The 12,135-nt window shown below is 52.8% G+C and overlaps 1 protein-coding gene and 1 long non-coding RNA gene across 2 annotated transcripts; both read left to right on the plus strand.

Annotated features, from left to right (window-relative positions):
- Positions 1 to 2,332: 2,332 nt before the first annotated feature.
- Positions 2,333 to 3,846, plus strand: LOC120645713 (probable glycosyltransferase 6). The gene has a single exon (XM_039922471.1). The coding sequence runs from the start codon at positions 2,333 to 2,335 to the stop codon at positions 3,689 to 3,691; it is 1,359 nt and encodes a 452-aa protein (XP_039778405.1). The 3' UTR covers positions 3,692 to 3,846.
- Positions 3,847 to 10,792: 6,946 nt separating this feature from the next.
- LOC120646304 lies at positions 10,793 to 11,666 on the plus strand. The gene is made up of 2 exons (XR_005664371.1): positions 10,793 to 10,884; positions 11,422 to 11,666. It is a non-coding gene; the product is annotated as an uncharacterized LOC120646304 (long non-coding RNA).
- The last annotated feature ends 469 nt before the right edge of the window (positions 11,667 to 12,135 follow it).

Genomic DNA, 12,135 nt, shown 5'->3' on the forward strand with positions numbered 1-12,135 from the left:
TCACATACTTGAAGAGGCTCACATATTAATCATGAAACATAAGCAATAAATGTCATCTTGTTTTGCTAGATGACTACACTCTTTTTGTATGGACCGTACCTATCCCCTCAAGCACAAATCAGAGGTCGCAAATGTCACTCAGTCTTTTTTTTTTTTTGCCTTTGTCGGCACACAATTTTCCTCCACCATTCACTGTCTGCGATCTGACCATGGCAAAGAATACGACAACCGGGCTCGCCAACGTCGCCACGAGCCCACGAGCATGCTCTGCAGCTCCTTGACGCTGTCCCGCGCCGCGGACTCGCTGATGCGGAGGCACTCCAGCTCCTGCTTGGTTCGCTTCACGGCGGTGTCCTTGTCGCCGAGCATGGCTCTCAGCACCGCGTTCTCGCCCCTCGCCTCCTCCAGCGCCTCCTTGGAGTCCCGGACGGCTTGCTTCAGGATGTCTCGCAGCTTGGCCACTTCGCGCGCCACGACCGCTGCGACTCGAGGAGCCGCGCGTTCTCGCGCCGACGCGCCTCCTTGCACCGCCACGCGGTGAACGTACGACTCCTCGGCCTCGGCGCGGAGCCGCGCCACCTCATGGGACAGCGCCGCCCGGAGCTTCTCGTCCTTGCGTTTCCCCGACATGTGCAGCCGATCCGCCTCGTGCTGCGCGCGCCGGCTTCTTCTTCGTCTCTTCGCAATTTTTTCTCACGTCACGCTGTTGTTCGTCAGCTCCGACGGGGGCCGCACGCCGCGCCGCTCGCTTCGGGGGGCCGCGCGCTGCGCCGCTCGGAGCACCCCCAAGGAGGAGCCGCGCCGCTCGCTCGCTCGGTGGGCCACGCTCCGCTCGCTCGCGCGGGCGCACCGGGGAGCAGCAGCCGCAGGGGAGCACCAGGGAGCAAGCGGAGGAGAGGCCGACGCCGGGAGGAGCAGGCAACGGGGAGAGAGAGGAAAGATGCGAAAAGGACAAGGTTAGGGGTAAAAATGACTTTTCGCACTGGTGTGGCGCCAGGGAATAATTCCTAAGTTCCATGGCGCCGCTTGAAAAATTTCTATGGCGCTGAGAGAAGCAATTAAATTTTTGATGGCACTGAGGAAGTTTACTATATTCAAAAGAGCCACTTCCCGTCGTCCGTCGTTCCTTCTCTGCTTCCTTTCTCATGGAGCACCTGAGCCGCAGCTCCTCTTCCTCCTCTGCCTCCCAGCGCCACCACCTCCTTCTTCCATCTCCCCAGGGCCGCCCAGCCTGGCGGGAGCAGCCATCAGCAGGCGCGATCGGAAGCGGCAATGTCGGCGTGTGGCCACGGCTAGGGGGGCCAGGCTGGGCAACGTGGTCACGGCCAGGCGGGCCAAGCCGGTGCGACGCCGGGCGACCGCGGCCAGATCGGGTGGCGGGCGACCAAATCCGGCCCTCCGGCGCGCATCCCCGACGAGGGCCAGGGGAGGCACGACGCTGCCATCCCCGAGCTCGTTGCCGGAGATGGTGCCGACAGGGAGGTGCAGGTGCAGCTCGTTGCGGGAGATGGGGCATCCGTGTCTGCGACCGCACAGGAGGGGATGTCGAGGGCGCAATATGAAAAGGTTGTTGGATGCTGATTTTAAAGAAATTTATCTATTTTACCTATCCAACTCCTTTTACATAGGCTTATGGAGATGATCTAATACTCCACGGACCTCTCCTATTACTTTTCATAATTGTGTTGCTCACATTCTTTTTACTGTGTGTCCTTCTGAATCTTCCAGCTTTGTTAGCGGGTGCCATGTCAAGTTGCCGATGATAGGATCCATGAATAGGTGTCATAAATGGCAGCGCAATGCAGTCAAGCTGCAGTACTTCAATGTTTTCTGAAGATAATTTTTACCCACGTTGCACCAAGCCTTTTACTTACCGTGCTAGTTTAATATATATGCCAAAGTCAACAATTACCTTTGTGTATTCCCCCAACAGCATATGCTGCAAGCCAAATGCAGAGTAAGCTACACACATGACACCTCAAGCCTGAGGGTACTTCCGGTCTCCGATAAGAAGGTGCCCGATGCCTTCTCGAACCCGCAGTTCGCTCGCTCTCAACGGCAGCACCGACCCCTGCATCCCGGCCTCCTCCCGGAGATAAAACTATTCCGGCCAACCAACTGCTTCGCCGATCCCGAGCCGCGCACGTCGCGCGCCGAGACCGGCGCCGGCGCCGAGCACCTCACGTGACCGATCGCCGGGGATCGCGTACTTGCCTTGCACCCTCGCGCATTCCCCGCAAGCCCGCGCGCACTCCACCCCCCCACCTCACTCGCGACTCCCGAGCCCAGGCGCCCTCGCACGCCGCGCTAGCTAGCTCCTCCTCCTCCTCCTATGGCCGGCGGCGGGTCGACGCCTGAGGCCGCCGAGCCGGGCAAGAAGGGCGCGGCTCCGCCGCGGCCGTCGGCTCGCCGCGCGCGCGACGCGCTCGTGTTCACGCTCGGCGTGGCGGCGGCCGTGCTGGCGCTCGCGCTCCTGGGCGGCCCGGCGTCGCCGTCCTTGCTCGCGCTCGCGCCGGGCCGCGCCGGCCTCGTCTTGTTCCCCGTCCCGGGCCCCGCCGACGGGCCGCCCACGTTCTACGACGACCCAGAGCTCTCGTACGCCGTGGGCGGCGGCCTCGCCGGGTGGGACGCCAAGCGCGCGGCGTGGCTGCGCTCCCGCGGGCTCCGCCGCCGGGGCGGCCCGGAGCGCGTGGTGATGGTGTCCGGGTCGCAGCCGGAGCCGTGCCGGGGCCCCGCGGGCGACCACCTCCTCCTCCGCTTCCTCAAGAACAAGCTCGACTACTGCCGCCTCCACGGCGTCGAGCTCCTCTACAACAACGCGCTGCTGGAGCCGTCCATGGCGGCGTACTGGGCCAAGATCCCTGCCGTGCGCGCCGCCATGCTCGCGCACCCGGAGGCCGAGTGGGTCTGGTGGGTCGACGCCGACGCCGTCTTCACCGACATGGACTTCTCGCTCCCGCTCGCCCGGTACGCCGCCTACAACCTCGTCCTCTACGGCTGGCCAAAGGAGGTGTACGAGCGGCGGCGGTGGCTAGGGCTCAACGCCGGCGTGTTCCTCCTCCGCAACTGCCAGTGGTCGCTCGACCTCCTCGACGCGTGGGCGCGCATGGGGCCCGCCTCGCCGGACCACGCCGCGTGGGGGAGGACGATCAAGGCGGCGCTCAGCGACCGGGACTCCGACGTGGCCTGCGACCAGTCGGCGCTCGCGTACCTGCTCCTCACCGGCCGGGAGCGGTGGGGGAGCAAGACCTACCTCGGCGTCGACTTCTACTTCCAGGGCTACTTCGCGGAGATCGTGGGCAAGCTCGGCGGCGTCGCGGCGCGGTACGAGGCGGCGGAGCGGGAGGCGGCCGGCCCGGGGGTCCGGCGGCGGCACGCGGAGCGGGAGCACCTCGCGTACGCGGCGGCGCGGAATGCGGCCGTGAGGGCCGCCGGCGTCCCGGGCCCCGACGGCGGCGGGCAGAGCGGGTGGCGCCGCCCGTTCGTCACGCACTTCACGGGGTGCAACCCCTGCGGCGGCAGGCGGAACCCGATGTACTCGAGGGAGCTCTGCGACGGCGGGATGCACCGGGCGCTGGGGTTCACCGACGACCAGGTGCTCCGCGCGTACGGATTCCGCCACGCCGCGCCGCTGAACGACACCATTGTGCCGCTGCCGTTCGACTACCCCGCCGCCGCGCGCAACAGATGACCGACCGACTCATCGCGGGCTAGCGGTGAAGGGATTGTGGACCAATTTTGGGCCCTAAATCTAATTGTATCGTGCGTCTACGCTCTCCGACCTTCTTTAGGCCGGGTTTGTTTTCGCTTTTCTGGATCTCGTTTTTTTTGAGAATCAGGATTTTGAGATAAACCAGCTGTCTGTAGAATCGGCTGTCTGAATAAGCTGGGTGTTTGTCAATTCCGATTATTTTCAATCGATTCTCTGAGTTGAGTGGTAAAATGACTGAAATGCCTTTGAGGCCGATGATATCTCATTTTCTGCTGAATATGAACAGAATTCAATAATACTTATATATTTTTGAGTTTCTTGACTATATAATTATATTACTATAAGATTAAATATATGTAACAGCACTAATTTCTAAGGCTATCTCCAACAATGGAGGCTTAAATCAGATACCCATTCTACAATTTGGGTCATCCAGGGGGGATCACTCCCCCAAAATCCCTGTTACTTCCCTGTCTCCCCTACCTTGCGTTCGACAGTCAGAGGACGTGAAGCGTCCCCTCATAAGAGAAGACTTAAAAGTGATACATTATCAGTCCCAGGAGGCTGATAACACTTTTATTACATCAGATGGTACATCACCATACACCTCTACGCGGAAGTGGGCAGTGAAGTGCCACTATTGCGAGGATAACCAGTAACACCCACACGACGATATTAACTACGAAGAGGGGGTCGTCAGAGTCTTGCGCCATGCGGAACCTCCTGCGGGTGACCGTAATCCACAGGCAAGGTTGGGTGCAGGACGGAACCTCTACTCGACGTCCTCGGGAACGAAGTCTGGATCTTCCTCTGTAAAAATTAAGAATGTGGTGAGTACAAACGTACTCAGCAAGTCCAACCACACCCACGGAGGGGGCATAAACAGAATATAATGCATCGGTTACATCAAGGATAAGGCTCGGGTTTAACTTGCGGAAAGCAATCTTTTATGCATGGGTTCATTTGAAAGAAAGAATTTTCGAAGCAAGTTTTCTTTGTACTGAATAACACATAATGTTGGCCCACACAGGACCCAAATTTTAAGCTGCTACCGGACTCCTCATCAGCCGTAGCACACGTCACAACTGCCGGACACATTCCCAAAACAACTCACGCCAACCCATCCCAAAATAAACACTAGTTATGTGACCACACCGTAACTCGCCCAGTACCGTGGGAACGGCTATTCGAATAGGTTTTAACTCTGCAGAGGTGTGCAACTTTACCCACAAGCGGGGTACCACAACTCGATCACCGTAGTGTCGGTGCAGATCCCAACAAAGCCATTACCCACCTTAGCTAGACCTGACTAGCCATCACGGGATCCACCAAGGGATCATTGACCTATCACAGAGGTTTTAACCGGTGCATAAGTCACACAGAGCTAATCCCTTCTCCTTGATCACCTGTTGCTCTCAGCTCTCCTGATGGCTATCAGACTAACTAGCGGGGTTTATGCTAAGCCGTTGCCCATTCAACGGTCGAGTGATTTGCACGATAGTGGAGTTAGGTGAGATGACACACCAACTCGGTCCTTAGTTATGACAAGATGGATATCTCCCTTCCTTGCTCTGCCACACAGGCACAAGCACACCAACCAGAAAATCACACAGAAATGCCATCCATCCCGTCTAAACTCATCTTTCGAAATTTCGAATTTCTCCCTTCCCACACACACACACACACACATTTTCTTTATAAAACAAGTTGTATTGTGTATGAGGTCCTAAGCGTTCTAGCAGTGATTAACATCCAAACAACACATTCAGATGTTAACCTAGGTGGTCAAGGAATGATTATAACAAATCAAGGGGGTGGCTATCCAACCATGTTTTCAGCAGGAAAAACATATGCAATTTTATAAAACAGGCCAATAGGTTGTGTTTATAAAAAAACTAGGACAGAAGCATGCATCAAAGGATGGGATTGAACTTGCCGTCTTCAAAGCCTTCCGGGAAGTCCTGCTACGGGTTCGGGGTCCCGAAACTGGTCCTCGTTCGCTTGCTCACAGTACTATTCGTTGACGGGTTCTTTCTCATTCACACCGTGATCTACAACTCACACAAGCAAGCACACAATTAGGAAGAAGAAATAAAAGTTTTATCGTTGTGCTCGAATCGGAAACAATTAAGATATGGAGATAGGAGTAATATTTTAGGTCGGTTTCCTAATGGCATGGCCAAAACTATGTTAGGAATGGCGTGGTAAAGTTTCAAGTCGATCGGGAGTTGTTTGGTGCATGAAATGATAGGTTAGAGAGGGATTTAGGGTTAAATCGGGACTCAAGGGCCTATTTGTAAATATTTCTGAGAGTGGAAGGGATTGATCATAATTTCTGGAAATATCCGGGACATACTAAAAAGGTGTAGGGGTTTATTTACAATTAAGTATATATGGTGGGAGGGTTTGTTTGCAAAAACAAAAACAAGGAGGGCCTTTTTGGGAAAAAAGGTTATAAAGGGTGGGGGTTCATTAGTAAATAGAGGGAAGGCGGGGGTCTTTGGGCAAAAAGCCCTTCTTCTTCCCCCCCCCACGCAGAACAGAGGAGAGGGAGGGGCGCTCGGCGCCGGCGTCGATCCCGGCGCTCTGGGGGATGGTGGCGGCCGGGGACGAGGGCAAAAGAGAGAGGGAACTGAGGGGGTTCGACTCCCCCTCTTACCTCGGCTGGGGTAGAGTGTGGAGGGCGGGCCATGAGGACCGGCGGTGGTGGCGCTAGACGGCTCTTGGCGGCAGCGCTAGGGAACCAGAGTGGCGGCGGGCGGTGGTGGCCTGGGATGTGGAGCTCGAGGGCGACGCGAGGGCCCTTTTATAGGCGAAAAGAGGCGGTGGGGAGGAGGGGGCCGCGCGGTGGCCGGCGGGGCGAACTCCAAGGGCAGCGTTAATGTTGTGGGGGCGGCGCTGCCGGAGCGGTCACGTCACCGGGGTGGTGTAGCACTGACGCGGCGAGCGTGCCGAGGCGTCCTGGCAGGCGGTGGCGTGGTCGAGCTGCACAGCTCGGCTCTGTGCTTGACGGTAGGCGGCGCGGCGAGTGGCATGGAGCGTGGTGCACATGGGTGCAGTGCCGTGCGGCCGGCGGCGAGGGCAGGGCGGCGCACGTGGCTCTGCTCGCGGGGCTCGGGCGTCGAGGCAGGCAAGCGGCGAGCGGCGCGGCGGTGATGACGGCCCTGTGGCGCGAGGCGTGGGCAGGCGTGGCAGGCGAGCGGCGCGGCAGTGAGCGTCGCGGCGGGCGACGCGGCGGGTGGCCCGGCCGTGTGGAGCACGCGTGCGTGTGGGCAGGCCATGGCGCGCGCGCGCGCACAGGGGCTGGGATAGGGCGGCGCGCGTCGCGTGCGGGCCGAGCGGCGGCGCGGCGAGCGGCTGCTCTGTAGCACGTGGGAGAGGGGAGGGAAGGAAGGAAAGAGGGAGGGAGAAAAGAAAAAAAAGGAAAAAGAAAAGGGGAGGGAAAAAAGAAAAGAAGAAAAGAGAGAGAGAGAGAGAGATTTGTGGCAAAAATTTCGGCAGCGACCACGACATCGGCCGGGCGTGCACGGCGGTCACGGGTGCATGCCGCGGCTTTGGCGGAAAGCGGCGTGCGCGGAATGAGGGGAACCGAGTGATGGGGTGGGGACTGGATTCGGGTGTCGGGACAGGGGATGATTTCGGGGAATTAGGGGTTTGAACAGGAAGGGTCGAGCTCAACGACGAAAAGAATTTTGAAAATTAATTTTTAGCGTGTGATTTATTTGGTAATTTTTTCGGGATGTCACAAACCTACCCCACTTAAAATGAATCTCGTCGTCGAGATTCGGCTGGCTCCTAAACAGATGGGGAAATTCCTTCTTCGGGGCATCTTCACGCTACATGTAGCTTCTTCTATTCCGTGTCTGCTCCACTTAACTCTGCAAATCCGTACTTCGGAGTTTTTTGTCCTCCTAGTGACAGTGTCCAGGATCTTGACCGGTATTTCCTGGTATCGCAGGTCTGGCTGCAGATCTATTGCTTCTACTGGCACGTGTTCTGCCTCGGGTACCCTCAAACACCTTCTTAATTGCGAGACATGAAACACTGGGTGTATATCCGACATTTCTTCTGGTAGTTCCAGATGGTATGCTACGGCTCCGACCTTCTTCAGGACTCAGTATGGTCCAATGTACCGAGGGGCCAACTTTCCTTTTACCTGAAACCTTCGGGTTCCTCGAATGGGTGAAAACTTGAGATAAACGAAATCTCCTGGGTTGAAACTTATTTCCCATCTTTTCTTGTCCGCGTAGCTCTTTTACCTTGACTGGGCTGCTTTCAGCTTTTCTCTAATCTCGGCAACTATTTCTTCCGCTTCCTTTATGAGTGCGGGTCCGACTAGGGCACGTTCTCCAACTTCTGACCTTATCAGAGGAGTTCTGCATTTTCTCCCGTAGAGAGCTTCGAATGGTGACATGCCCAAGCTCGCTTGATAACCGTTGTTGTATGAAAATTCTATATAAGGTAAACTCTACTCCCAATCCTTGCCATAGGTAAGGACACATGCTCTCAACATATCCTCCATTATCTGATGCACCCTTTCTGTCTGGCCATCCGTTTGCGGGTGATAAGCGGAGCTGTAATATAATTTGGTGCCCATGGCTTTATGCAAACTTTTCCAAAACCTAGAGGTGAATTGGGTCCCTCTATCTGAAACAATTCTGCTAGGCACACCATGCAACTTTACTATGTTTTCCACATAGAGCTTGGCCAGCTTTTCCCCACCGTAATTGGTCCGTACGGGTATGAAATGAGCCGTTTTAGTGAGTCGGTCCACCATTACCCATATGGAGTCATGACCTTTCGGTGTTCTGGGCAAACCCACTACAAAGTCCATTCCTATCTTATCCCATTTCCAAACCGGGATGGGTAGGGGTTGCAACAAACCTGCAAATCTTCTTTATCATCACAATGGGTAGGGGTTGCACCATTACCCATATGGAGCTTCTGATGTTCGGCCTTGATCCTTTGACAAGTATCATAATGGGCGACAAATCGTGCAATATCTGCCTTCATTCCATTCCACCAGTATTTTTGTCTTAAATCCAGATACATTTTGGTGGATCCTGGGTGAATGGAATATGCTGAGTTATGAGCCTCATCCATGATCACTTGCCGGAAGCCTCCTTCTTTGGGTACACAAATCCTATCCTTATACCACAAGGTTCCCTTATCATCTACTCGAAAATCCAGTGCTTTGTTTTCTCCAGTATGTTTGCGGATCTTCATTAAATCCTTATCCGAACCTTGAGCCTTTCTGATTCTGTCTTCTAGTGTGGATTGGACATTCAGCACGTGGTTGGAGCCTCGAGTTACAATGTGCACCTTCAATCGTGCCATTTCCTCTCGCAGATGATCATCCTTGGGTCCGTAGGATTTTCGGCTTAAGGCATCGGCCACTACGTTCGCTTTGCCGGGATGGTAATGGATTTCCAAATTATAATCCTTAACTAATTCCAACCATCTTCTTTGCCTTAAGTTCAAATCCGGCTGGGTGAAGATATACTTCAAACTCTTATGGTTGGTGTAAATCTCACACTTATTTCCAATCAAATAATGTCTCCAAATCTTAAGGGCATGCACTACGGCTGCAAATTCCAAATCATGGGTTGGATAATTTTGCTCATGCGGCCTGAGTTGGCGGGAAGCATATGCAACAACTTTCCCATCTTGCATGAGGACACATCCTAATCCTTGTCGGGATGCGTCACAATAAATGAAAAAATCCCGATGAATATCCGGTAGGGTCAGCACTGGGGCGGTTGTCGACTTATTCTTCAATTCTTGAAAACTTCTTTCACATGACTCCGTCCAGGTGAATTTCTTATCCTTGTTGAGCAGATCTATCATAGGCCGGGCTATCTTGGAAAATCCTTCAATGAATCTCCGATAATACCCAGCTAATCCAAGAAAGCTTCTAATTTCACTAACATTGGTCGGTTGCTGCCAGTTGGAAACTGCTTCGACCTTCTCGGAGTCCACTGCTACTCCTTCTGCGGTTAGAATATGTCCAAGAAAAGCCACTTTCTCTAGCCAAAATTCACACTTGCTGAATTTAGCATAGAGTTTGTTTGCTCTCAACTTTTCCAAAACTACCCTTAGATGTTGCTCATGCTCCTGAACGCTCTTGGAGTAAATAAGTATGTCGTCGATAAAGAGTACGACAAACTTATCTAACTCGTCCATAAACACCTTGTTCATGAGGTTCATGAAGTATGCAGGTGCATTGGTGAGTCCAAAAGACATTACGGTAAACTCAAACTGCCCGTAACGGGTGACAAAAGCTGTTTTTGGAATGTCGCTTTCTCTAATCTTGAGTTGAAAATACCCTGACCTCAAATCAATTTTGGAGAAGTACTTGGCTCCTTTTAGTTGATCAAAAAGGTCATCAATCCTGGAGAGGGGGTACTTATTTTTGATGGTAACTTCGTTCAGCGCCCGGTAATCTACACACAACCTCATACTCCCGTCCTTCTTCTTGACAAACAGGACTGGGGCTCCCCAAGGCAACGAGCTTGGTCTGATGAAGCCAATTCGTTGTAGTTCTTCCAGTTGCTTCTTTAATTCCGCCAATTCAAAAGCTGCCATCCTATAGGGTCTCTTGGCTATAGGAGAGGTTCCAGGGACAAGATCGATGACAAACTCTATATCCTTATCTGGTGGCATTCCGGGAAGTTCTTCAGGAAAAACATCTGGGTATTCGTTTACTACCGAGACTTTTTCCAAAGACTTGCCTTCCATGCTACACACCATTGGGTCAGATCCACTTCCCCGAGTATGGCAGGTCACTTGTACTCCTTCGGGGTTCGTTAGTTGTACCACTTTGTCGGCACAACCTGTGAGGCCATTGTGTCGGCTTAACCAATCCATTCCAAGGATCACGTCTATTCCCTTAGACTTAAGTACTACTAGGTCTGCTAGAAATTCTACCCCACTTAAATTGATCCTTACCCGTAGACAACCTAGTTGACACTTGATGTCACCTCCAGGCGTCCGGGTTAATAGGGGTGTTTTTAGTAGTACTGTGGGTATATTGTGCTTTTCCACAAAACTCGAGGATATGAATGAGTGTGATGCTCCAGACAGGGTTTAAAATTTCGGCGGTAAACCGGCGAAATTTCGGTGAAAATTTCGTTTTCGGTAGTTACCGGTATTTGGTTTACCGCTGTTTTTCGGTATATTTCGTTCCGAATTTTCAATTTTTAAAATAATTTATAAATAACCATTAGAAAAATCTGTAAAAATTATGATAAAAAACTAGGGATTTTTATTAGCTCATAGAACTTGAAATCATTCAAATCTAAGTTGATTTGGTAGGTCAAATTGATGATTTGAGTTCGAACCCGTTACAGACCTGTTAACCCGTTAAGAAAAAATCTACTCCTCTATCCACTCCCACCGACAGCCCTCAGCTCCAATTATTGCTCCCTCCCTCCCGAAGCTCGGCACACCCAGCCCAGGCACCTCACCTGCGCCCTCAGCTCAGCGCAGCTCAGATCCATCGATTGCAGCCGGTTTTCCTCATCCGTGAGCCGGTTTTCCAGCCGGTACGTGGCCGGTTTCCGAGCGTGCCGCCGGCGGCGGTTTTCCGCGAGTTGGGCGCGGTTTTCCGTGATTTGGGTGCGGTTTACCGGTCAATGGCGGCGGTTTTATATCTATATTTCACTTTTTCTAGTTATTTCATTCATTTCATACAAAATCTTCGTATGCAGAGACTATGCATTTGCTACATGGATTATGGATGCACAATACTTTCCATTACAATGGATGCAATATGTTGTATTAAACGGACTACAGACTTAATTGTAATAATTTTAGTAGACTTTGCACTTGTGACTAAGTACGGGTGAACTTTAGACATGAATTATGTGTTTCGTGTTTGTATTTCTCATTGTGTGCTGAAATTTATTATATGTTGTGTATTATAATCTATCAATATAGACATAATTAGGGCAAACTCCGCCAAAATTTTCAATTTTTTTTATAAATACATAATTTTCCATCATTTTCCAACCATTACCATCATTTTTCGGTGAAAAGCAACGGAATTCCGGCGAAATGCAACGAAATTCCGACCGGAAAACCAAAATTTCGGAATTTTGAATTTGAAAACTCTTTCCGGTCGAAATTACCGGAAAACCGCAAAATTTTGGCCGGTATACCGTTTCCGGTGGTCACCGAAATTAATTTCCAAAACAAAAACGTAAACCCTGGCTCCAGAATCAAATAATACCATTGCAAGAGCTGAGCTGGCTAGGTACTCACCGAGCACTACGCCCTGAGCTCCTTGAGCCTCCTGTGCGTTGATGTGGTTGATGCGGGCTCGTCCAAATGACTGCTGGGGCTGCCTCATTTGCTGACTGTTGTTATTGGTGTTGTTATTGCGGATGGACACTCGGTTGGTATCTGACAGAACTGGCCTTGGT

This window comes from Panicum virgatum, chromosome 8K (genome assembly GCF_016808335.1).
Source record: "Panicum virgatum strain AP13 chromosome 8K, P.virgatum_v5, whole genome shotgun sequence".
In the NCBI taxonomy this organism is placed as follows: domain Eukaryota; kingdom Viridiplantae; phylum Streptophyta; class Magnoliopsida; order Poales; family Poaceae; genus Panicum; species Panicum virgatum.

Coding starts and splice junctions, on each gene's coding strand:
- LOC120645713 (XM_039922471.1), top strand. CDS start 2,333: ATGGCCGGCGGCGGGTCGACGCCTGAGGCCGCCGAGCCGGGCAAGAAG.